Source organism: Triticum urartu, chromosome 6 (genome assembly GCF_003073215.2).
Source record: "Triticum urartu cultivar G1812 chromosome 6, Tu2.1, whole genome shotgun sequence".
Taxonomy (NCBI): Eukaryota; Viridiplantae; Streptophyta; class Magnoliopsida; order Poales; family Poaceae; genus Triticum; species Triticum urartu.
The window spans coordinates 518,635,564-518,662,443 of NC_053027.1; the positions used below are offsets into that span (position 1 = coordinate 518,635,564).

The 26,880-nt window shown below is 46.1% G+C and overlaps 2 protein-coding genes across 2 annotated transcripts; one reads left to right on the forward strand and one right to left on the reverse strand.

The window, feature by feature from the left end:
- The first annotated feature begins 5,458 nt into the window (after window positions 1-5,458).
- Window positions 5,459-9,254, forward strand: LOC125514761 (replication factor C subunit 3). The gene is made up of 9 exons (XM_048680116.1): window positions 5,459-5,775; window positions 6,348-6,564; window positions 6,944-7,023; window positions 7,105-7,264; window positions 7,437-7,518; window positions 7,609-7,738; window positions 7,821-7,884; window positions 7,980-8,048; window positions 8,773-9,254. The coding sequence occupies exons 1-9, from the start codon at window positions 5,598-5,600 to the stop codon at window positions 8,870-8,872; spliced, it is 1,080 nt and encodes a 359-aa protein (XP_048536073.1). The 5' UTR covers window positions 5,459-5,597; the 3' UTR covers window positions 8,873-9,254.
- A 919-nt stretch (window positions 9,255-10,173) lies between these two features.
- On the reverse strand, window positions 10,174-12,843 carry LOC125514763 (putative 12-oxophytodienoate reductase 11). Its single transcript, XM_048680118.1, has 4 exons — window positions 12,685-12,843; window positions 11,891-12,162; window positions 11,362-11,538; window positions 10,174-10,864 (listed from the first exon to the last, which is right to left on the reverse strand). The coding sequence occupies exons 1-4, from the start codon at window positions 12,753-12,755 to the stop codon at window positions 10,272-10,274; spliced, it is 1,113 nt and encodes a 370-aa protein (XP_048536075.1). The 5' UTR covers window positions 12,756-12,843; the 3' UTR covers window positions 10,174-10,271.
- Between the last annotated feature and the right edge of the window lie 14,037 nt (window positions 12,844-26,880).

Consider the following 26,880-nt stretch of genomic DNA (forward strand, 5'->3'; position numbering starts at 1 on the left):
CGCCAGAGTGGCCACCGACCGCGCTGTTGTGGAGCGCGGCGATGAGCTTGGTGCGAAGCGCAGTGTTGGCGCCAATCCACAGGCGGCCACCGCGAAGGATGACGCCGTGGTGCAGTTTGTAGCCGTCGTTGTCGGGGCTGGTGATGGCGAGTTTTTGCAGTCGATCTTGGGCGTCCGGGTCGGTGGAGTAGGAGTTGAGCACCTCCTGAATCCAAGCCGGGTGGCACGCCAAGAGCGTGGCCAGGTCGAGTTGTTTGCCCACACGAGACAAAGCGTCGGCCGCGCCGTTGTCGAGTCCGCGCTTGTACTGAAAGCGGAACTGCAGCCCGACAAGTTTCGCCATAGCCTTGCGCTGCAGCTCAGTCTCGAGGTGTTGCTCCCCCAGGTTGCAGAGCGACTTGTGGTCAGTGAGGATGTCGAAGGGGCCGCGCTGCAAGTAGGGGCGCCACTTGTCGATCGCCATCATCACTGCCAAGAACTCCTTCTCGTACGTTGAGAGCTTCTGGTTGTGCACGCCGAGCGCCTTGCTGAAGAATGCGACCAGGTGACCTTCCTGCACCAGCACAGCCCCGACGCCCGTGTCGCACGCATCGGTCTCGATGGAGAACGGCTTGTCGAAGTTGGGCAGGGCGAGCACTGGCGTCGTCGTCATCGCGATCTTGAGCCGTTCGAACGCCGCTTGCGCCTGCTCGCTCCAGGCGAAGCCCTTCTTCATGAGGAGCTGCGTGAGGGGCTTTGCAATGATGCCGTAGTGCGGCACGAACTTCCTGTAGTAGCCGGTGAGCCCCAGGAATCCACACAGCTCGGTGGCGTTCGTCGGCGTTGGCCACTGTTCCATGGCCAGCGTCTTGTCCTTGTCAGTGGCCACGCCCTCCTTAGAGATGACGTGCCCCAGGTAGTCGATGTGGTCGCAGGCAAAACTGCACTTGCTCTCCTTGACGAACAGTTGGTGCGCCCGCAACAGCTCGAAGACGATCCGGAGGTGCTCGATGTGTTCTTCCATTGTTTCCCTAATGACAAGGATGTCGTCAAGGAAAATGATCACAAATTTGCGCACATACTTACTGAATATGGCATTCATGAGGCATTGGAAAGTCGCCGGTGCGTTCGTCAGGCCGAACGGCATGACCCTGAACTGTAAATGCCCGTGATGTGTCTTGAACGCGGTCTTGGCCTCGTCCTCCTCGCGCATGCGAATTTGGTGGTACCCCGCGCGGAGATCCAACTTGGAGAAGACTGCTGCGCCCGCCAGTTCATCAAGGAGCTCGTCGACGATCGGGGGTGGGAACTTGTTTTTGATCATGGCATCATTCAGACGACGGTAGTCAATGCAAAACCTCCACATTCCGTCCTTCTTCTTGAACAACAGGACCGGCGCCGCGTACGGGCTGACGCTGTGTGTGATGATGCCGACGTCGAGCATTTCCTTGACCTGGCGCTCGATTTCGTCCTTCTGCAGCGGCGAGTAGCGATACGGGCGAGTGTTTGCGGGGACTGCGCCTTCCACCAGTGTGACGGCGTGGTCATACTGGCGATGGGGCGGCAGGCCCTGGGGAGCGGCGAAGACGTCGGCGAATTCCTCTAGGAGATCGGCGAGGGGCGTCTGGCTGGTGCATTTGCGCCGTGATGGCGGTGCGCCCCCGCACGTGTCCACCATGGCCATGGCCCAGACGTCGTTGCCCGCGATCATCTTGCGCAGCTCGTCGGGTTTGATCGCCTTAAGGGTGGTGGACGCCTTGGTGGGCGCGCCCCGAAGCGTCACCTCTTCGCCGTCGTGGGTGAACTTGACCCACTTGTCTTGCCAGTGGCATGTCATGGGGCTGGGCTGGGCAAGCCAGTCCATGCCCAGAATGCCATCGTACGCGCCAATGTCCAGCTCGCGCATCGGTGTGGCGAACGTGTGCCCTTGCATCCACCACTTGAGCTCGGGGACGATGCGGTTGCAGGAGAGACGGTCACCGTTGGCGATGCACACGTCCACCCGCGGCATTTCTTCTGTCGCCAGCCCGAGACGATCGATGAAAGATTTGTTGACGAAGCTATGCGAGCTGCCCGAATCAAGAAGAAGTAGCATGACCTGATTGCCCACCAGTGCGCGCAGGCGGATCGTCGTCGCCGAGTCCGTGCCGTCCAGAGCGTGCGACGAGAGGAGGCAGCACTCGGGAGCATCCCCAGCAGGAGCTGGTGGCTGCGCGACCGGTCTGGGGTCGTCGAGGAGTTGCAGCGCGTGGATGGTGTCATCGGAGAGCGCCTCACTGTGATCGCCGACACTGATGGTGAGCAACTGGGCGGGCTGCGCACACCGGTGCTCCCGCGAGTATCGGTCGCCGCACTTGAAACACAAATTATTGGCGCGGCGATAGTCGCGGAGTTGCCGCTCGCGCGCATAGTCGTCCGTGGGGGCACGGTTGGGCGCGGCCACCCGGGGTTGTGGTGGAGCCGCCGCCGGTGGGGGTCGCCCCGCTGGAGTGATGCGTGGGCGCACGCGCGTCGTGCCCAGTTCCTCCTCTTGAATATGCGCCAACACCGATGCCCTGGTGATGCTTGAGGGCGCCTGCAGACGAACCGGGGCGCGTAGCTCGTCCTTCAGGCCCAGGATGAACTGGGTGACGAAGAACTTGGTGTTGATGGACGGATCGAGCGCGAGCAGGTGGTACATTTGCTCGTCGAACGCCGCACAGTACTCGGCGACCGTGGCGGTCTGCAGGAGTTGAAGCAGCTTGTGCATAACCACCTCGAACTCATCGGCACCGAACTCCTCGAGCACGACGAACGCGAAGACCTCCCAGGTGATGCCGCGATGTGTTTGATGAAATGCTTGCAGCCAGTGCGCTACTTGGCCTTCGATATACAGCACCGTGGTGGCCACCCAGTTGTGTGGTGCGACCTTGTAGAGTTCGAAGTACGCCAGGCAGCGATCTAGCCACAGATATGGAGCGGAGCCATCGAATCAGGGGAAGTCGTGCTTCGGTGGCTTGTGGTAGTCGTTGCCGTAGTGGCCCGCTGTTGGGGAGGGAACGGCGGCCGGGGCCGCGAATCCGCCCTGTGGAGGCACGGGAATCAGCAGGGGTCGATGGTCCCCACGCCGCGCGTGGGCGGTCGCCGGGCGGCCCTGTTCGGTGGCCATGCACGACGAATGTGGAGGCGGCGGGGGCGGTGGTGGGGGTTGTTGCGGAGCGGCGGGTTGGTGCAACACGGTGGTGACCGACCCCGACGGCGATGCTGAGCCTTCCACCGTCTTGCGAGTCGCGTCGACGTCGGCCTGTGTCAGATCGATCTGCCTGGAGAGGCTGCGCACGTCCTGCGAGATCTGCGCGTTGAAGGCGGCCTGAATCTTGATCTGCTTGTCGTGGGCCGCCTTCTGCTCGTCCATCTTGGCGAGGAGGGACTCGAGCATCTTGGTGATGTTGTTGTTGCCCTCGTCCATGGCGGCCAGTACCTGACGCGTCGCCGCCGAAGCTTTGGAAGGCGTCGTCGCCATGCTTGGAAGAGATCGAACCCCGCGACGGATTTCGTGTGAGCTTGCCGAAGCAGCACACACCGGCGCGGTGGATGTTACCGATCTGCAACCAGCGCGGGGAGAAAAAATTTTGGGGCGATTTGGCTCTGATTACCAACTGTAACGAACCAGAGAGGAGGGGATCGGAGTAGGTGAGGGAGAGCGGGAGAGAGACTTGGAGAGGAAGAAGGAAGATTGCTTCCAGAGGAAGGATTAGGATGAGTTGATAGTCTGTTACATCGCATGCCCTGCCACAGGCGGTTGGCTGCCCCTTTTATCACTCCCTCGCTCTCACTCATGCACTCTTACAGATGGGGCCCGATCCTTGACACGTCACACTAGACAAGTGGCCAGGTGTGACACTGCGTAAAGGTAGGGAGAGGACGTTGGCTGACTAGGCTGCATTATTTGCGGTGTAGGCAATTTGAACGGTAAAAGTAGCAAAAATACGAAGCTATACAGTGAAGGATATAATTACCTCAAGCTGTATATAGTGATTGTATTGGTCATATACTTTTAAGTACAATTACAAAAATGAGCTTTCAACCCAAATACAGTGACCAACACGTGGCATTGTTTTTACTTTATGAAGAACCCCTCGTATTTTTGTTTTCTCGTGGCCATAATCTTTGAAAACCACGTGTTCACTGTATGGCATCAAATTCTCTTTCTAATGGTAAATAAAGACAATATCCCTATTTTTTACAGTAAGAATTTGTCTTTCTTTTTTAGAGCAAAGAAATGATCTTGGCTATGGTGTGAGAAAAAAACTGCCATACCGATTGTTCCGTTTCATGTGGTTCTCATGCAACATTACTGCATACAAGAAGGATCATAATAACACGAAACATTCTCCCCCATGACCCATGAGAGACTCCCATGAATCTAGGGTTTTCCCACCTCCCACCGACATCGACGTCGATTTGCCTCGTCTCCTGTGACCTTTCTTTTTTGCCGGGGGGAGGGGGGTGTGGTGGATCTCGCCCCTTGATTTTTTTGTCTGATTAGTGTTTGTGTTCTGTTCAGGAAGCCGAGGCGGTGGCGTCTTCCTGAAGATGAAATAAAATTCTTCCCGCCCAACCCCAGTCTTGGCGTTGCATCCCCCATCATTAGAGGGCGTGTGGAGGTGTGTCTCCGGGGATCTCATGGGATTCAGTTGGTATTTGCCTTCGATGGATCCGTGTGGATCCGGTATTCGTTCGTCTGCGTTCATGTGTCTATGGATTGGTTCCTTCCGATCATTACTTCTCTTCATCAACAATGGTTGTTGGCTTTTGCACGATGACTTTTCGACTGTCTATGGCAACAAGGTTTGTCCGACTCCTATGAGACAAGGGTGATGACGACGACACACCTTCAACTCACTCCAGTGCTGGCAGTCGTCGCTAGGTGGTCCACGAGCATGGATGTATTTTTTGTTACGGGTGTTCTTTATACTCCATAATATTTTATCAATAGATTTTTTTGAGGCAATTTGATCAATAGGTTGGAAGTATTTCCCGCACAAAAAAACATTACTGCATACTCCATCTGTCCTTAAAGAGTGCACTTCCAATTTTGTTAGAGGGTCAAACTATCTCAAAGTTTGATCGAGTTTGTGTAGAAATTTATTAATGTTTGTGAAGCCAAATAGGTATATGATGAAAATATATTTTATCATGAATCTAATGCTACTAATTTGATGGCATAAATGTTTATGTATTATTATATAAATACAGTTAAATATAAAAAGTTTGGCTTTCCAATAAGGTTGGAAGTACACTCTGGAGGGAGTACATATAAGTAATAAGGTATAATAAAAGGGCCAACTTCCTTCTAAAAACACACAAAGCCTTGCTAAGGAAAACCCACTAAGAAAAATACGGCACAGGTAGGCTTGGGCCTAGGGCTTGAATTGGGCTCGAGCCTAGACATGGCCAGCCCACTTCGAGCGACGCCCCGCACCACCCACTGACCAGTCCCCACTCCAACCTTGACCGCAGCAGAGAGATCTCGCTAAAATCTCGCCGAGGAGGGCGAGGGGTTTGGAATTGGCGCCAACCATTCCCCCCCAAATCCCTCCCCCAACCCTAGGGTTTCCGCCTCTCGCTGCTCCGCCATGGCGGGCGCCGCCGCCGCCGCTCCGATGGACATCGACGGCGCCGCCGCGCCCCCGGCCTTCAAGGGCAAGGCGCCGCTCTCCGCCGCCGCCGCCGTCAAGTCCTCGCCCTGGGTCGAGAAGTACCGGCCCCAGTCCCTCGCCGACGTCGCCGCCCACCGCGACATCGTCGACACCAGTGAGTGCCCGCTCCCCCCTTGGTTCCGACCTTCACCACCTCAGACGGCTCTTCGGCCGCTGCCTGGTTTGGTGACAGCTTGTGGCGAACCCTTATTTTGGATAGGGGTTCTGTGCTGGACGGGTTGGTGGGTTTTACCACGTTAAGGTAGATATGGTGCGTGGATTCGGTTGAATAGCCATGTAGTATGGATTCACCAGTGATCCGCTGAAATTTGGTGGTTCCATATAGCTGGGGCACAGTAGGATTTGTTTGACGCTTTAGGATAGTTCTACACTGCTTACTTAGTGTCTGGAAATTTGCAGTTTACATGTTTAATGTTACCTGCGATTTCGGGTGAGAATTAGTTTCCGTGTGTAGCTGTTGTCATATTGGGCAGTACTGATATTGGGTATTTCGACCCAAAATGAAGCTCTGTGTATGCTGCCACACATTTTGAGACCATTAAGCCGTAACATATCATTATTACCTAGTTCTAACTTGCCTTTTTTCACCTTTAATGCATGATTATGTAATTTCTGCACGGCTCTTTGAGGTGATCTAACGAGTTTATGTCATTTTCTTTATTGTAGTTGACAGACTTACAGACGAGAATAGGCTTCCCCATTTGTTGCTCTACGGTCCACCTGGCACTGGGAAAACATCGACAATACTAGCTGTCGCGAGGAAGATATATGGCGCACAGTATGGCAACATGATTCTGGAGCTCAATGCATCAGATGAACGTGGAATTGGTGTTGTAAGGCAGCAGATACAGGACTTTGCTAGTGCACACAGCCTCTCTTTTGGGTATATACCAAGTCCTATAATTTATTTTCCAAAAAAGTGAATATATCCTTTTTTATTGCATGCGTGGGGGTGAGGGGTGTCCATGTTCTCACATCGTGCTTGGTTTTATTGTTCATTCCATGTGCTCCATCTATTATTGTTCTAATGTGGACTGCAGTAGGATCACTTAGTTTTAACATGAGGGTCACTGCAAGTATGCAATTACAATCTGAATTAAATACTTGTGGTAGAGTGGCGTACTTGCATGTGTCTATTTCATACACTCTTGATTCCTTAACTGCATTGGGGTTGCTCGTATGGTTGAATGAACTATTGAAGAGTGATGATTTATTGCAACTATTGCATTGTTCACTTCTTCACAAGGCTGTTAATTTTGTAGAGCAAAGCCTGCTGTTAAGTTGGTCCTCTTGGATGAAGCAGATGCCATGACCAAGGATGCACAATTTGCATTGCGAAGAGGTTTTTCTGTTGTTTAGTCATTGTTTGCCCATATGATATTATTATTTTCATTATATCTATTTACACTGATCCTACCTGCAGTCATTGAGAAGTATACAAGGAGCACAAGGTTTGCACTCATATGCAATCATGTGAACAAAATCATCCCGGCACTGCAATCAAGGTGCACTAGGTTTAGGTTTGCTCCACTTGATGGCTCTCATGTTACTGAGCGTCTTCGACATATAATAAAATCTGAGGGGTGAGCACACTTTTTTTTTAGTTGTAAGATTATGTTAGGAATATAGACCTGTTGTCAGGCTCCTCAGTTTTCCATGCTTAACTTCCTTTATTACCGTGTTGGGACTTGCGAAGTCAGTAATTTTTGTATATCTACGAGTATGCTGGCACTAAGTTTATGCTTGTTCTTGCAGGCTTGATGTAGATGAGGGTGGCTTGACTGCCCTTGTGCGGTTAAGTAACGGTGACATGAGGAAGTCATTGAATATATTGCAGGTTACGTCTGAGTAACCTTACATTGTTTTGTTTTCATGAGCTGATGTACCTTTAGTTTGACACTGACATACATTGCCTTTTTATGTGCAGTCAACACACATGGCATCCCAGCAAATAACAGAAGAAGCTGTCTACCTTTGCACGGGAAACCCCATGCCTAAAGATATTGAGCAGATAGCGTTTTGGTTACTAAATGAACCATTTTCAACCAGCTTCAAACGTACTCTTAATCGCCATCACCATCTTTCATAATTCATGGTCTAAATGTGTGCCTAATGCAATTTGTGTCCTTATCTTTTCAGATATAGCTGATATGAAGATGAGAAAAGGTCTGGCCTTGATTGATATCATACGGGAGGTCACTATGTAAGTGCTCCCCCTGCCTTTCGTACATTCTAAACTTCCTTATTCTCAATATCCTAGTAAGCCCTCTTTTAATTATTTCAATTAATTTCTTGCAGGTTTGTGTTCAAAATAAAAATGCCATCCAATGTACGAGTAAAGTTGATCAATGATTTGGCAGATATCGAGTATGTCCTGTTCATCCTTTTAAAGTTGAACTTTGATCAAAGTTATCCTCGATTAATTATATTTTGCTGCTGATTATGCTCAAATTGACATCTAACTGTAACAGTGGCACTGTATGCTCACTTCTCATTTGTTTTGATGATTTATGTGTATTATGTCATTCCAGTAGTCGTTTTAGCTCACACAAGTAAGTGACCATAGTTCAGTAACTGTAACGGGTCCGAGGCTAGCATTATGTATTTATATGACCAGGCTGGCCTGACGAGTATGGTCTTTCCTCTAGACTTTAGTCAACTTAGAATGGCAATTAGTCACACAAATCATGTTGCCGAAACAGCACCACACTCCAAATCACAATTTTTGTTTGGTCAACTTCCCATGTCAATTCTTTACATGTCTCTGACTTGTCGATTTTCAGAAAGTGAATTCTCTACATGTTTCGTTGAAGTAATTACTTGTGGAAAAGCTCTGCATATCTGAAAATTTTTAGGTGGTACCGTATTAGATATTGGACACTGACATAAAACGATCCTTGGAAATATTTCTGGGCATTTGAGTTATTTTCTGCTAGGAAAGTATGATGGCCATTTTCATCTTTTGACTTTCTTCTTGAAGGTTAAATTCCCCAAGTACTGGGGACCAAAAGTAGGACAACTCTGTTAGCAGTGCCTCTTTAAACAGCCAGCAACGTTATTGACATCACATATACTCTTGTTTACTGTGCAGGTATCGGCTTACCTTCGCCTGCAATGATAAACTTCAGCTTGGGGCACTGATCTCGACTTTCACGACTGCACGCACGGCTATGGTTGCTGCTGCAGACTAATTTGAACATGGCCCACCATGGATGCCTACTTGGATCTGGAAATGTTGTGGCAGCTTATTTATCTCCTTTGTATTTACTTCAAAGTGCATTGAGCAGAAAATTCTCATGTTAGATCCGCTCATCTGCTCGGCGTGCTAGCTGCTTGGGATCTTGGAAGGTGTTTTAGAACTGAACTGTAACTGATTGTTGTCAGGTTTAGGTGATGTATGGACGTATGGTGCATGCTACCCCCTCTGTCCCCAAAATCTAGATACATCGATATCCAGACAAATCTAAGACGAGCTTTTTGGGATGGAGGTAGGGAGTCATTCTCAACTCAACTAATTAGGTTGCGCAGTATTGTTGTGGAAACAAAATTCAAGATGAGCAATTATTTTGATCAGCTCTTAGGTTCTGTATGGTTGCAAAGTAAAACAATAAATGCTCTTCTTTGAACATGATACATTGCCCACAAAATGAATGTGATGGTGATAATTCTATTAAAACTACACATAAAAAAAATCAGCACTGGAAATAAAGTTCCAAAGTAGGATTTTTTCAACACGTCTGATGCTGAAGGAACCATAACACAGCTTTCATTTTTATGCGCGTACTTATAATTCTGCTTTTCACTGTTCTGTAGGTGGTGATATAAACAATTAAAGCTGAGAATAAGATTCTGTAATCTGTGAGCCTGACATTTACTTGAGACAATGGCAGGTAATATTAGGGATTTTCATTCCAAAGCGTGATTGCACAATTACTTTTACGATAAGCTTGAGAGTCCAGTAGATCCTCTTCCCTTTTTTTCACTTCAAGAATTTGAAGGACAGCAAAGTTGAACTTTATCAGACTAAAACAGAAACTGAAGGTATTTACATTTAACTGACCAGTGGAATTTAGATATAATAATCAGTTAAAGGGTTAAATCCTGAAGGTCTTGCAGGTTCCAAATTAAGCAACTCCAACTGAAGTTTTCTGTTGCACCAATTTAGGCATTGGGTGCAGTGGGCTAGGTGCAGAATAAATAAATAAATCAAACTTGTACTGATTATGCTGGATTCACAAGGCAACCTAGTAGTAGCATTTTTCCCGTTTCCTGCATACTCAAAATTTACTGCTGCACCAATTTAAGTATTGAGTGTGTGGGATTGGCAAGAAATCGGAATTATTATTAATTGGCTTCTCAATTTCATTTTATTTTTGTACATCACATATGCAATCCGTTCTAACCCAAAGGCTGAAGCCTGACGTTCAATTAAACACCCCATAGGGGGAAGATACAAAGTGGTGATCCAGCATACACACACACACACAGCAGCGAGAAGAAAACAATGGCCTTATTTCTTTAATATAATGCCAATACATAAGGTAAATGATCTGATGACAGGAAGGAGGTATTCACTCCTGAAAGGTCCATTCAGACATCGGACGGTAGAAATGGGTAGTCAGTGTATCCAATAACTGGATCAGAGAGGTAGAAAGTATCTCTATTGTACTTGTTGAGAGGACCATCTATCTCAAACCTCCGGGGCAAGTCCGGATTGGACAAAAACAAGCGCCCAAATGCAACCAAATCAGCATAGCCATCGGCGATCGCTTTATCTCCATCATCCCTACCATATCCACCAGCCACGATGAATGTTCCCTTGAAAGCATCCCTCATGGCGCGAAGGCTGTGCGGGGTTTCGAGTTTTTCTCCAATATTCACCATCCGCGGTTCCACCATGTGGCAGTAGAGGATTCCAAGCTTGTTCAGCGCCTGTGCGATGTATAGGCCCAGAGCTTCTGGGTTTGAGTCTGATGCATCCGAGTAGCTTGCAAAGGGCGAAAGCCTTATGCCAACCTTATCAGCTCCAATTTCATCAGCTACGGCTTGGACTACTTCTAGCGCGAAGCGGCAACGGTTCTCTAAGCTCCCACCGTATTTATCGGTGCGATCGTTGACTTGGTCCTTCAGGAACTGATCAATCAAATAACCATGAGCTCCGTGGATTTCAACGCCATCAAATCCTACACACCATGCAGGGCATTGAGGTTAGAAATCCCTTTCCTTCAGGAGTAGTCAAGACGATGTTGAATAACTCAGTAGGTACTTGTTGGTTGTTAGACACTTGACACAACATTCATGAGAACCTTTTATTGTTGATTTTCTCCTGATACTCCCTCCGTTTTCAATCTAATTCGCATATTAGTTTTGTTTGATTTGAAGTATAACTTTGTGGAGTTTGACTAAGTTTATATAAAAAGACAACAACATTCACAATACTAGATCAATATCATTAGACCCATCATGAAATATATTTTGATATTTTATTTAATAGGTATTGTAGATGTTAACATTTTTGGTCAAAAATTACAAAGGTTGACCCAAGACAAAACTAATATGCGTATTAAATTGAAATGGAGGGAGCACTAATTTGGGTGAATGACAAGTCTGTAACATGAATGATAATCTTAGCCTGTTCTTTAACATTTGGAGCGCAGAATGTCAGAATATTGGAACTTACCGGCTTCAATTGCATTTCTAGCAGCGACCCTGAAATCTTCGATGACCAATTGGATTTCATCAGTCTGTAGTCGCCTAGGGGTTGAGATTTTAGCCAATCCTATGCCATCGGCTCTCGTTGCAGGTTTGATTGGCTTATCGGTGCTTGAAATTGGAGCCTGCCCATTAGGCTGAAAATCTGCACAGGGATAACGAACATGTGTCAGTGAAGTAGAAAAACAGGATTATTGGAGTAAGAATGAGGCTACTAATGCATTTTCATTTACGCGAAACATGAGGTGACTCATGCTGCCATAAAATGGTGAATAATCGTACAGAATGTAAAAAAGTAAATTGTCGAGCAAAAAAATCTAAAGTAAATTTGAGGCCTTCTTGCTTGTGAAATATTCCCTCCGTAGCAAAATGTAAGACGTTTTTTATGCCTTATGCAAAACCAAAAAAGTCTTATATTTTGGTACAGAGGTAGTAATTACTACTATAGTATCAAGTTTAGTTTGAGGACAAGCTTATGTCAGAGTTGGTAAACTTACTATGATTGGAGACTCTTCCTACATGCCAAATCTGACAGAAAAATATCCCTCCTTTGACATGAACCCCATCGACGATCGGCTTCCATGCCTCTACCTGCTTCTTGGTCCAGATGCCAGGAGTGTCCTTGTACCCTTGAGCAGTGTCTGAAACTCCAGTGGCCTCAGCAATCAGGAGGCCTCCTTTGGTTGCTCTCTGCTGGTAATACAGTATGGCATGGGGCTGAGGAACGTTTCCGAACGACCGCTGCCTCGTGAGCGGCGCAAGAACCACCCTGAACAGAAAAAAAAGGAAAGCTCTCAGGAACAAGTGGGTCATCACTCATCAGGCAAAAAAAAAAAGAAGAATGGCAGAATTCATTGGACACGTTCTTCCGCACACGCGAACAAAATTTAGGGTCTCGTGGCTACCATATTTCCACAGAAAATTCATCAGATTGACTCTTTTAGGTTTATAATTGTTCATTAACCATCTACTCCCTCCGTCCGGAAATACTTGTCCTTGAAATGGTTGTATCTAGACTTATTTTAGTTATAGATACATCCATTTACAACTATTTTGAAGAAAGTATTTCCGGACGGAGGGAGTACTAGAGAAACTGTTCGGCAACGGCAATGACAGACGATTTGAGTTGACGAGGAAAACACCAAAACTTTGGGTTGAAGCATCTCTTGCACAAACGTAATGCGGGTAAATTTTCACTCTTTGCGACGGCCCAACGCAACCCAGTTGAATTTTAGATGTTCAGTAATAATCATCTACTTAAAAGGGAAACGAGAGAGAAGGAGAATGGCACCTGTGGGAGAGATCAAATTTCCCCATCTTGTAGGGGGCGAGGAGGGGGGTTGCGCTAGCTGCGTTGCTCATCTTGCCTTCCTCTCTTCTTTGGTTCCTTTCTTCTTTCTCTCGATCTCTTCCTCCTCCGCTGGGCGCTCCTCATTTATATACCGCCAAAGCTGCCCTCCTTGTAAGAACTCGGCAGAGGAACCGAAGTCCAAACTTGCATGCTAGTAGCCGTCAGGCGCAGGTTCAACGAATCTGCCCTCCTTGAGACTTGTACTCCTGACGGCTAGCATGCTATGCTAGCCGTCAGTATGACTCTCGAGATCACTGAGAGAAGGCCAGCGGGCCACAACCTCTTGTCGATGTCACTGATGATGTAGTCCTCCCGGCGCAGCACAGAAAACCACTTGTTGAGATTCATGGTGTGCAGTGCAGCACGTGTGGCACATGCCGGGCGTCTTGGGTAGATGCTGTAGGTCCGAGTCGAGCGACGGCTTGCGACTTACGACTACTATGCTGGGCGGTGACGCTCGCGGTCGCGGCCAGCCTCTCCGTCGGCGTGTGCTCGCCTTCCGCGACGGGATCATCCTCTGTTCTCAATCCTCGTTGACGGCGACGGGTCATGGTGGGCGCGCGCCTTGCTCGGGGAGGAAGAGACTGTCGTGGAGAGTGGATTCCTCGAGCTCTCGTTTCACGTTGTCGGTGTTTGGCGGTGGACAGCGGGCGGGCCACTCATTGTCACGGTCACAGCTTCTGCTCCACCGGTGATTCCGCATTAGGGCAAGGCCAACGCTCCAGGATGGACCGGTGCCCAAGCTGCCAAGTCGGCTTGGATAGTTGAACCTGAGAAAAAGATGCTGCTTGCAGCGCTAGACGGGATCCTGCAGAGGAGGCTGGTTCTCCCGTGAAAAAAGTGCAAGGCAGCCAATGGGAAAGTGTTGGAAAACACCATTGCTGAGCTCAACAGTACCTTGCTACCTTTTTGTACAGAGAAAAAGCTACCAAACCTGAGAACACTACTACTGCTTCCGTTGGATGAAGGTAGAACTAAACAGTAGCTTCAGTTACCTTTTATCTAGGTGGAGCATGGGGCACCAGTATAGTGATGCCACCATTGTACATGCCCTTACTAGCTAGTCGCCAGATTCCGCCACGGGACGATCGTATGCCGTGTGTTTAAGGCTCGTGTCATTTACACTTTAATTAGCACTTTCTCCGTTTCTAAATATAAGTCTTTTTAGACATTTCAATGCGAACTACATAAGAAACAAAATTAGTGAATCTAATTATAAAATATGTCTATATACATTCGTATGTAGTCTTTATTGAAATCTCTAAAAAAATTATACTTAGAAACTGAGGGAGTATATAAGAAACTGAGGGAGAATTAAGAGGACCATATGGTTGAGTCACTTCTTACTCAAGAGAAAGGCTAGCGTCGTGTTCTTCGCAAGCCTCAACTTCTCTTGAGTTCAATTGATTGCATTGTTTTCGCTTTTTCAATTTCCTATTTTCCTATTTCTCTCTCTCTCTCATCTTTTCCTGATCAAACTTTATCCTCTCTCTTTACACATCCAAGAAGAGCTGTACCTCTCCTCATCCTTTGTGAAAAAATATCCGTCACACTTGGCCCTCTCCGTCTCCCAATTGTTTTTCATCACAAGTTGGTTCCTCTTTAGCACGGTCGCTTGTCAGTCTACCCCTCCACCCCGATTTGCTTGCAGTGATTGGGACCCTCACGAACTCTGTCAAGCAATAGTCCATGGGAGTGTGGGACGGGGTAGTGGCCGTCGACATCTAGGACGGCGAACGAGGGCAGCGACGCAAAAGCGGAGCAAGGGTGGAGGAGGGAAATGTCTCGAAGACGTGAAAGATAGGAAGAGTAGTGCGATCAATTTGACGAACTTGGTCAATTTGAAGGGGTTTGGGGTAGGACCGACCTATCGGGTCCGACGTGGCGGCTGCGTCTGGCCGTGTCCAGGCGGCCCCAAATACACCCCACTTATGGGTTGGGTTTGACGGGTGTTGGATAGCCCAACCATTTGGGCTGGCTTTGGGGGGTCTGGTTGGGTGGTGTTTCTATGTTTGGGTAGTGTTTAGGTAGGTTGTCCTCCCGAATGTTTAGCAGGAAATTAGTGGAGGTTCCAGTTGTAGATGCTCTCAGTTTCTTAAATTACTCTCAGTTCCTTAAATGTAGCAGTAGGACTAGATATTTTGTGCTCCGGACTTGTATCGGCAGGTAACATTAACTTACTTCGCTGACTCAGAGAGATAAGCATTGTACATAACGTAAAGGGACATATTTAGATGGTTATCTAGCCTCATTCCTTTCACCACCGTGTCTATAAATAAAGGAGTAGAGACCATGTTGACTAAACATCACCAAGTCTAGTTTACATCGCTAGCTTTACATCAAGAAGACATCACATTGCTTAGCTACAACAATCTGAGGAAGCCAGCGTCAATCAACATTTGTTCATGTTTGAAACACCTTTAGTTGTTTATTCTCTCTCTCTCTCGTACATGTCCATGATTATTTTTTGGTCTCACGCACTATTTGACTTTGTACACTATTCATACTATTGAATTATGTAAATCATAAGAGCGGAGCATGTGTACCACATGTTGATGCTAGTCCATGCATGAGTCTACTTATATTTTAAAAAAGTTAGTAAACACTCCATGAAGCTCTAGTTCCAAATTTTCTTATGCTTAGTACATTATCATGTGAACAAATGTTCTGATACCACTAAAATCATCACACCCATACAATAGAAATTTTAGATGTAAAAAACAAGTTTAGAGAAAAAGGATCATCTGCTTTATAAAAGTCCAATGGAGCAACCACATAAAAGAGGAGGCAGCCAGGGGCAAAAAGAAGATGAATTGTGTGCATGCTTTTTTTTGCGGGTGAATAATGTATTACTCAACTCAAGAAGTTCATACAATCAGTCGTAGCAAGCTCCATAGCAGCCGTAGGACCTGAACCGATCCAAGTCATGGTTCTGCCTTCTAAACAAGCAAATCTAGCTATGATATCACTAACTTTATTTTGGCTACGATTAACATGAGTAATACACGAATCACGAATAGACATGAGATATCTAATCTCCTTAATGAGCGATGAATAAACTGATCTATCCACCTCCTTTGCCTGGATCAACTTTACTGCAACAATAGAGTCCATCTCAATCTCGATAGGAAGCTCACTTTTCTGGATCGAAAACGAGCCCTTCCATGCATGCACATAATTCCGCTTCAAGAGCGTCTCGACATGAAAAAAGTTGCCTACAAGAGGAAAAAATAATCTCACCCTTGTCATCTCTCAACACCATGCCAGCGCCCGCTGAGCCATCTTCTGCATAAGAACCATCAGAACTAAGTTTAACCCAGCCAGCCTTGGGAGCACTCCATTTAGGCCCCGTCTCTCTTGTAAATGCAGTTGACCAGTTAGAAGGGTTATCATAAGTGACAAAAGATTTCCCTTTGCTTACATCCAAGGGCAGGTCAATCTTAATACCGACAAGAGAATCAAGGTAGCTCACCAAAAAACGCCTCGAGGCTTCCATAGGCGGTGGCGGTTTGTAATGGACCACCTCGTTCCTAATATGCCACGCCCGCCACAACAACATTAGTAGCATGGACCTTTCAATATCTGAAAGAGGCTATAACGCATGTAGCAGCCATTCTTTACCAATGTTTTGCATGGAATTAATACTAGGCAAGGACCAAACATCTGTCATTGTATCCCAAAGCATCCTTGACAGTGTGCAGCGGCAAAGTGCATGAAAACTGTCTTCAGGTTCCATAGAGCACACCGGGCATAGATCATTTGATTCAAGGCCCCGGTTGTGTTTGTTCCTCCATGTGGGCAGAGAATCTGTAGCCACCCGCCAAGCAAAATTCTGAATTGTTGGGGGCACATCAGCTGACCAGATAAGTCTCCAGCAAAACCTTCGACCATCCGGATGAGAACTCGAACCAGTTGGTGTGCTTCTGTGTGCTTCATCAAAACCAAATTGGTAAGCGCTCCTAACTGAGAAAGTTCCGTATTTTCCAGGACCCCAAGCCAACATGTCTTCCTCCAACCGCGTGATGCCCGAATTTTCATTATCTCAGCGATGTCCGCCAGCAGAAAAAATTCTTGCAATAAGACAAGATTCCACGAACCATTCTCATTGTGCAAGTCCGAAACAAAACAGATTCTACATCTTCCTTGGAGCGTTATGGGTTTATAGGAAAAGGGCCTTGGAATCCAGTTATCACGCCAAACCTGTATGCTTCTTCCATTGCCCATCCTCTAAATAATCCCCTTTTTCAGAAAATCAAGACCATAACTAATAGCCTGCCAAGACAAAGATGCATTTCCAGATAAAACAGTATCCTCAAGCTTACCATCTGGATAATATCTAGCTTTCAACACTTGTGCACACAGACTGTCTGGCTTCGAAATCAATCTCCATGCTTATCGAGCTAGTAATGCTTGATTGAAAATACGAAAGTCACGGAAACCTGCACCACCCTTACTTTTGGGTTGCATTAGATCATTCCATGCACGCCAATGCACCTTCCTTTTACCCTTTTCAGCTCCCCAATAAAAGCCTCTTACCATCCTAGTAAGTTCATCGCAAACTGAAAAAGGCACCTTAAAAACTCCCATAATATACTGAGGTCAAAATTCTATAAATAGGGGAGGATGTAACACTCGTGTTAGTTAGAACTAATGAGGTCCTTTCATAGCAAACTTAAGAAAAATATGAGGGAATACCAGCAGCCTAGCCAAGTAAAAATCAATCACTGGATGTCATTATTTAATACTAATAATGAAGATCTAGTACTAATACTGAATGTTTGTGCATTTGGAGAATGTGCATGTGGAGATTTCGAGTAGGTAGCCAGCTGGTAGTTTGCACTTCTGTCTTTCACCGATTGGTAGCATTAATTTACCCCGCTAACTCGGATAAATAAGCAATGTGTGTGGGCGGCTCAAAATGTGGAAGTACAAGCAACCGTAAAACTAAAAGAACATGGAGGTACTAGATTTTCCCAAGTTCCACTCAATGGTTATCCAGCCCCATTCCTTTCATCACCATACTTATTAATAGATGGGTAAGGACCATGTTGAAATAACCATCACCACCATCTAATTCACATTTCTAGCTTTGCATGAAGGAGAATTTGTGGTGCTTAGAGCTTAGTTACAACAATATGATGAAGCAAGCGTCAGACAAGTATGTGTTCATCTTCACAACTCCTATAATTGTTCATTCTCTCTCTCTCTCTCTCTCCTTTTTTACATGTCCCATGTTTTTTTGCTTTTGGTTTTATGCACTATTGAATTCTATACACCATGAGAGAGAACATGTGCACTACCATGTTGGTGCTAAGAGCATAATTGGTTTGCTGCCAAAAATTGGCATAAATTGGCATGCTAATGTTTGGCATTGTGCCAAATATTAGTAACTACTAGGTTGGCTATGAGTTGTTTTGTCTATCTCACATAAAGGTGTCAATAGTTGGCAAGCCTTGGTATTGCCAAGCTTATGTTTTAGATAAGCAAGTAAAGACGCCTTGATACTCCATTTCTAATTTTATTATGCAAAGTTATCAATGAATAAATGCTCTGATATCAAGGAACAAGTGTTCTCCCTTTGGGGCTTTGGGCAACCCACGCCCTTGATGAATCTAATAGTAATATGCAGATCTTTCATCATCTATTCTCCGCTAACTATTTGTTGGGGAACGTAGTAATTTCAAAAAATTTCTACGCACACGCAAGATCATGGTGATGCATAGAAACGAGAAGGGAGAGTGTTGTCTACGTACCCTCGTAGACCAACGCGGAAGCGTTGATGCAACGTAGAGGAAGTAGTCGTACGTCTTCCCGATCCGACCGATCCAAGCACCGTTACTCCGGCACCTCCGAGTTCTTAGCACACGTACAACTCGATGACGTTCCCCGGGCTCCGATCCAGCAAAGCTTCGGGGATGAGTTCCGTCAGCACAATGGCGTGTTGACGATGATGATGTTCTACCGACGCAGGGCTTCGCCTAAGCACTACAACGATATGACCGAGGTGGAATATGGTGGAAGGGGGCACCGCACACGGCTAAGGAACGATCACGAGGATCAACTTGTGTGTTCTAGGGTGCCCCCTGCCTCCGTATATAAAGGATCCAAGGGGGGGGGGGTGCGGCCGGCCTAGAGGAGGCGCGCAGGAGGAGTCCTACTCCTACCGGGAGTAGGACTCCCCCCTTTCCTTGTCCAAGTAGGAGAGGTGGGAGAAGAAAAGGAAAAAGGGGGGCGCCGCCCCTCCCTCCTTGTCCAATTCGGACTAGGGGGAGAGGGGGCGCGCGGCCTGCCCTGGCAGTCCCTTCCTCTTCTCCACTTTAGGCCCATGAGGCCCATTAACCCCCCGGGGGGTTCCGGTAACCCCCCGGTGCTCCGGTTTTATCCGAAACTTCTTCGGAACACTTCCGGTGTCCGAATATAGTCGTCCAATATATCAATCTTTATGTCTCGACCATTTCGAGACTCCTCGTCATGTCCGTGATCACATCCGGGACTCCGAACTAACTTCGGTACATCAAAATGCATAAACTCATAATAACTGTCATCGTAACGTTAAGCGTGCGGACCCTACGGTTCGAGAACAATGTAGACATGACTGAGACAAATCTCCGGTCAATAACCAACAGCGGGACATGGATGCCCATATTGGCTCCTACATATTCTATGAAGATCTTTATCGGTCAGACCGCATAACAACATACGTTGTTCCCTTTGTCATCGGTATGTTACTTGCCCGAGATTCGATCGTCGATATCCAATACCTAGTTCAATCTCGTTACCAGCAAGTCTCTTTACTCGTTCTGTAATGCATCATCTCGCAACTAACTCATTAGTTGTAATGCTTGCAAGGCTTATGTGATGTGCATTACCGAGAGGGCCCAGAGATACCTCTCCGACAATCGGAGTGACAAATCCTAATCTCGAAATACGCCAACCCAACATGTACCTCTGGAGACACCTGTAGAGCACCTTTGTAATCACCCATTTACGTTGTGACATTTGGTAGCACACAAAGTGTTCCTCCGGCAAACGGGAGTTGCATAATCTCATAGTCATAGGAACATGTATAAGTCATGAAGAAAGCAATAGCAACATACTAAACGATCGGGTGCTAAGCTAATGGAATGGGTCATGTCAATCAGATCATTCACCTAATGATGTGATCTCGTTAATCAAATAACAACTCTTTGTTTATGGTTAGGAAACATAACCATCTTTGATTAACGAGCTAGTCAAGTAGAGGCATACTAGTGACACTCTGTTTGTCTATGTATTCACACATGTATTATGTTTCCGGTTAATACAATTCTAGCATGAATAATAAACATTTATCATGATGTAAGGAAATAAATAATAACGTTATTATTGCCTCTAGGGCATATTTCCTTCAGTCTCCCACTTGCACTAGAGTCAATAATCTAGATTACACTGTAATGATTCTAACACCCATGGAGCCTTGGTGCTGATCATGTTATGCTCATGGAAGAGGCTTAGTCAATGGGTCTGCAACATTCAGATCCGTATGTATCTTGCAAATCTCTATGTCTCCCATCTGGACTAGATCCCGGATGGAATTGAAGCGTCTCTTGATGTGCTTGGTTCTCTTGTGAAATCTGGATTCCTTTGCCAAGGCAATTGCACCAGTATTGTCACAAAAGATTTTCATTGGACCCGATGCACTAGGTATGACACCTAGATTGGATATGAACTCCTTCATCCAGACTCCTTCGTTTGCTGCTTCCGAAGCAGCTATGTATTCCGCTTCACATGTAGATCCCGCCACAACGCTTTGTTTAGAACTGCACCAACTGACAGCTCCACCGTTTAATATAAACATGTATCCGGTTTGCGATTTAGAATCGTTCGGATCAGTGTCAAAGCTTGCATCAACGTAACCGTTTACGATGAGCTCTTTGTCACCTCCATACACGAGAAACATATCCTTAGTCCTTTTCAGGTATTTCAGGATGTTCTTGACCGCTGTCCAGTGATCCACTCCTGGATTACTTTGGTACCTCCCTGCTAGACTTATAGCAAGGCACACATCAGGTCTGGTACACAGCATTGCATACATGATAGATCCTATGGCTGAAGCATAGGGAACATCTTTCATTTTCTCTCTATCTTCTGCAGTGGTCGGGCATTGAGTCTGACTCAACTTCACACCTTGTAACACAGGCAAGAACCCTTTATTTGCTTGATCCATTTTGAACTTCTTCAAAATCTTGTCAAGGTATGTGCTCTGTGAAAGTCCAATTAAGCGTCTTGATCTATCTCTATAGATCTTTATGCCTAATATGTAAGCAGCTTCACCGAGGTCTTTCATTGAAAAACTCTTATTCAAGTATCCCTTTATGCTATCCAGAAATTCTATATCATTTCCAATCAGTAATATGTCGTCCACATATAATATCAGAAATGCTACGGAGCTCCCACTCATTTTCTTGTAAATACAGGCTTCTCCGAAAGTCTGTATAAAACCAAATGCTTTGATCACACTATCAAAGCGTTTATTCCAACTCCGAGAGGCTTGCACCAGTCCATAAATGGATCGCTGGAGCTTGCACACTTTGTTAGCTCCCTTTGGATCGACAAAACCTTCCGGTTGCATCATATACAACTCTTCTTCCAGAAATCCATTCAGGAATGCAGTTTTGACATCCATCTGCCAAATTTCATAATCATAAAATGCGGCAATTGCTAACATGATTCGGACAGACTTAAGCATCGCTACGGGTGAGAAGGTCTCATCGTAGTCAATCCCTTGAACTTGTCGAAAACCTTTTGCGACAAGTCGAGCTTTGTAGACAGTAACATTACCGTCAGCGTCAGTCTTCTTCTTGAAGATCCATTTATTCTCAATTGCTTGCCGACCATCGGGCAAGTCAACCAAAGTCCAGACTTTGTTCTCATACATGGATCCCATCTCAGATTTCATGGCTTCAAGGCTCACCATCGCTTCTTCATAGTTCGTAGGTTCATCATGATCTAGTAGCATGACTTCCAGAACAGGATTACCGTACCACTCTGGTGCGGATCTTACTCTGGTTGATCTACGAGGTTCAGTAGTATCTTGTTCTGAAGTTTCATGATCATTATCATTAGCTTCCTCACTAATTGGTGTAGGTGTCGCAGAAACAGATTTCTGTGATGTACTACTTTCCAATAAGGGAGCAGGTACAGTTACCTCGTCAAGTTCTACTTTCCTCCCACTCACTTATTTCGAGAGAAACTCCTTCTCTAGAAAGGATCCATTCTTAGCAACGAATGTCTTGCCTTCGGATCTGTGATAGAAGGTGTACCCAACAGTCTCCTTTGGGTATCCTATGAAGACACATTTCTCCGATTTGGGTTCGAGCTTATCAGGTTGAAGCTTTTTCACATAAGCATCGCAGCCCCAAACTTTAAGAAACGACAACTTTGGTTTCTTGCCAAACCATAGTTCATAAGGCGTCGTCTCAACGGATTTTGATGGTGCCCTATTTAACGTGAATGCGGCCGTCTCTAGAGCGTATCCCCAAAACGATAGCGGTAAATCAGTAAGAGACATCATAGATCGCACCATATCTAGTAAAGTACGATTACGACGTTCGGACACACCATTACGCTGTGGTGTTCCGGGTGGCGTGAGTTGCGAAACTATTCCGCATTATTTCAAATGTACACCAAACTCGTAACTCAAATATTCTCCTCCATGATCAGATCGTAGAAACTTTATTTTCTTGTTACGATGATTTTCAACTTCACTTTAAAATTCTTTGAACTTTTCAAATGTTTCAGACTTGTGTTTCATTAAGTAGATATACCCATATCTGCTTAAGTCATCTGTGAAGGTGAGAAAATAACGATATCCGCCACGAGCCTCAATATTCATCGGACCACATACATCGGTATGTATGATTTCCAACAAATCTGTTGCTCTCTCCATAGTACCGGAGAACGATGTTTTAGTCATCTTGCCCATGAGGCACGGTTCGCAAGTACCAAGTGATTCATAATCAAGTGGTTCCAAAAATCCATCAGTATGGAGTTTCTTCATGCGCTTTACACCGATATGACCTAAACGGCAGTGCCACAAATAAGTTGCACTATCATTATCAACTCTGCATCTTTTGGCTTCAACATTATGAATATGTGTGTTACTACTATCGAGATTCATCAAAAATAGACCACTCTTCAAAGGTGCATGACCATAAAAGATATTACTCATATAAATAGAACAACCGTTATTCTCTGATTTAAATGAATAACCGTCTCGCATCAAACAAGATCCAGATATAATGTTCATGCTCAACGCTGGCACCAAATAACAATTATTTAGGTCTAATACTAATCCTGAAGGTAGATGTAGAGGTAGCGTGCCGACCGCGATCACATCGACTTTGGAACCATTTCCCACGCACATCGTCACCTCGTCCTTTGCCAGTGTTCGCTTAATCCGTAGTCCCTGTTTCGAGTTGCAAATATTAGCAACAGAACCAGTATCAAATACCCAGGTGCTACTGCGAGCTCTAGTAAGGTACACATCAATAACATGTATATCACATATACCTTTGTTCACCTTGCCATCCTTCTTATCCGCCAAATACTTGGGGCAGTTCCGCTTCCAGTGGCCAGTCTGCTTGCAGTAGAAGCACTCAGTTTCAGGCTTAGGTCCAGACTTGGGTTTCTTCTCTTGAGCAGCAACTTGCTTGTCATTCTTCTTGAAGTTCCCCTTCTTCTTCCCTTTGCCCTTTTTCTTGAAACTAGTGGTCTTGTTGACCATCAACACTTGATGCTCCTTCTTGATTTCTACCTCCGCAGCTTTCAGCATTGCGAAGAGCTCGGGAATTGTCTTATTCATCCCTTGCATATTATAGTTCATCACGAAGCTCTTGTAGCTTGGTGGCAGTGATTGGAGAATTCTGTCAATGACGCAATCATCTGGAAGATTAACTCTCATCTGAATCAAGTGATTATTATACCCAGACATTTTGAGTATATGCTCACTGACAGAACTGTTCTCCTCCATCTTGCAGCTATAGAACTTATTGGAGACTTCATATCTCTCAATCCGGGCATTTGCTTGAAATATTAACTTCAACTCCTGGAACATCTCATATGCTCCATGACGTTCAGAACGTCGTTGAAGTCCCGATTCTAAGCCATAAAGCATGGCACACTAAACTATCGAGTAGTCATCAGCTTTGCTCTGCCAGACGTTCATAACATCTGGTGTTGCTCCAGCAGCAGGCCTGGCACCCAGCGGTGCTTCCAGGACGTAATTCTTCTGTGCAGCAATGAGGATAATCCTCAAGTTATGGACCCAGTCCGTGTAATTGCTACCATCATCTTTCAACTTTGCTTTCTCAAGGAACGCATTAAAATTCAACGGAACAACAACACGGGCCATCTATCTACAATCAAACATACATAAGCAAGATACTATCAGGTACTAAGTTCATGATAAATTTAAGTTCAATTAATCAAATTACTTAAGAACTCCCACTTAGATAGACATCCCTCTAATCCTCTAAGTGATCACGTGATCCAAATCAACTAAACCATAACCGATCATCACATGAAATGGAGTAGTTTTCAATGGTGAACATCGCTATGTTGATCATATCTACTATATGATTCACGCTCGATCTTTCGATCTCAGTGTTCCGAGGCCATATCTGCATATGCTAGGCTCGTCAAGTTTAACCTGAGTATTCTGCGTGTGCAAAACTGGCTTGCACCCGTTGTAGATGGACGTAGAGCTTATCACACCCGATCATCACGTGGTGTCTGGGCACGACGAACTTTGGCAACGGTGCATACTCAGGGAGAACACTTTTATCTTGATAATTTAGTGAGAGATCATCTTATAATGCTACCGTCAATCAAAGCAAGATAAGATGCATAAAAGATAAACATCACATGCAATCAATATAAGTGATATGATATGGCCATCATCATCTTGTGCCTGTGATCTCCATCTCTGAAGCACCGTCATGATCACCATCGTCACCGGCGCGACACCTTGATCTCCATCGTAGCATCGTTGTCGTCTCGCCAATCTTATGCTTCCACGACTATCGCTACCGTTTAGTGATAAAGTAAAGCATTACAGCGCGATTGCATTGCATACAATAAAGCGACAACCATATGGCTCCTGCCAGTTGCCGATAACCCGGTTACAAAACATGATCATCTCATACAATAAAATCAACATCATGTCTTGACCATATGACATCACAACATGCCCTGCAAAAACAAGTTAGACGTCCTCTACTTTGTTGTTGCAAGTTTTACGTGGCTGCTACGGGCTTAAGCAAGAACCAATCTTACCTACGCATCAAAACCACAATGATAGTTTGTCAAGTTGATGCCGTTTTAACCTTCGCAAGGACCGGGCGTAGCCACACTTGGTTCAACTAAAGTTGGAGAAACAGTCACCCGCAAGTCACCTTTGTGCAAAGCACGTCGGGAGAACCGGTCTCGCGTAAGCGTACGCGTAATGTCGGTCCGGGCCGCTTCATCCAACAATACCGCCGAACCAAAGTATGACATGCTGGTAGGCAGTATGACTTATATCGCCCACAACTCACTTGTGTTCTACTCGTGCATATAACATCAAACCATAAAACCTAGGCTCGGATGCCACTGTTGGGGAACGTAGTAATTTTAAAATTTTCCTACGCACACGCAAGATCATGGTGATGCATAGCAACGAGAGGGGAGAGTGTTGTCTACGTACCCTCGTAGACCGACGCGGAAGCGTTGATGCAACGTAGAGGAAGTAGTCGTACGTCTTCCCGATCCGACCGATCCAAGCACCGTTACTCCGGCACCTCCAAGTTCTTAGCACACGTACAGCTCGATGACGCTCCCCGGGCTCCAATCCAGCAAAGCTTCGGGGATGAGTTCCGTCAGCACAATGGCGTGGTGACGATGATGATGTTCTACCGACGCAGGGCTTCGCCTAAGCACTACAACGATATGACCGAGGTGGAATATGGTGGAAGGGGGCACCGCACACGGCTAAGGAACGATCACGAGGATCAACTTGTGTGTTCTAGGGTGCCCCCTGCCTCCGTATATAAAGGATCCAAGGGGGGGGTGCGGCCGGCCTAGAGGAGGCGCGCAGGAGGAGTCCTACTCCTACCGGGAGTAGGATTCCCCCCCTTTCCTTGTCCAAGTAGGAGAGGTGGGAGAAGAAAAGGAAAAAGGGGGGCGCCGCCCCTCCCTCCTTGTCCAATTCGGACTAGGGGGAGAGGGGCGCGCGGCCTGCCCTGGCAGCCCCTTCCTCTTCTCCACTTTAGGCCCATGAGGCCCATTAACCCCCCGGGCGGTTCCGGTAACCCCCCGGTGCTCCGGTTTTATCCGAAACACTTTCGGTGTCCGAATATAGTCGTCCAATATATCAATCTTTATGTCTCGACCATTTCGAGACTCCTCGTCATGTCCGTGATCACATCCGGGACTCCGAACTAACTTCGGTACATCAAAATACATAAACTCATAATAATTGTCATCGTAACGTTAAGCGTGCGGACCCTACGGTTCGAGAACAATGTAGACATGACCGAGACAAATCTCCGGTCAATAACCAACAGCGGGACCTGGATGCCCATATTGGCTCCTACATATTCTACGAAGATCTTTATCGGTCAGACCGCATAACAACATACGTTGTTCCCTTTGTCATCGGTATGTTACTTGCCCGAGATTCGATCGTCGGTATCCAATACCTAGTTCAATCTCATTACCGGCAAGTCTCTTTACTCGTTCTGTAATGCATCATCTCGCAACTAACTCATTAGTTGTAATGCTTGCAAGGCTTATGTGATGTGCATTACCGAGAGGGCCCAGAGATACCTCTCCGACAATCGGAGTGACAAATCTTAATCTCGAAATACGCCAACCCAACATGTACCTTTGGAGACACCTGTAGAGCACCTTTATAATCACCCATTTACGTTGTGACGTTTGGTAGCACACAAAGTGTTCCTCCGGCAAACGGGAGTTGCATAATCTCATAGTCATAGGAACATGTATAAGTCATGAAGAAAGCAATAGCAACATACTAAACGATCGGGTGCTAAGCTAATGGAATGGGTCATGTCAATCAGATCATTCACCTAATGATGTGATCTCGTTAATCAACTA

Coding starts and splice junctions, on each gene's coding strand:
- LOC125514761 (XM_048680116.1), top strand. CDS start 5,598: ATGGCGGGCGCCGCCGCCGCCGCTCCGATGGACATCGACGGCGCCGCC. Junction 7,265..7,436: donor CATATAATAAAATCTGAGGG/GTGAGCACACTT, acceptor TTGTTCTTGCAG/GCTTGATGTAGATGAGGGTG. Junction 7,885..7,979: donor ATCATACGGGAGGTCACTAT/GTAAGTGCTCCC, acceptor AATTTCTTGCAG/GTTTGTGTTCAAAATAAAAA.
- LOC125514763 (XM_048680118.1), bottom strand. CDS start 12,755: ATGAGCAACGCAGCTAGCGCAACCCCCCTCCTCGCCCCCTACAAGATG. Junction 12,163..12,684: donor AAATTTGATCTCTCCCACAG/GTGCCATTCTCC, acceptor TTTTCTGTTCAG/GGTGGTTCTTGCGCCGCTCA. Junction 11,539..11,890: donor AGGAAGAGTCTCCAATCATA/GTAAGTTTACCA, acceptor ATCCCTGTGCAG/ATTTTCAGCCTAATGGGCAG.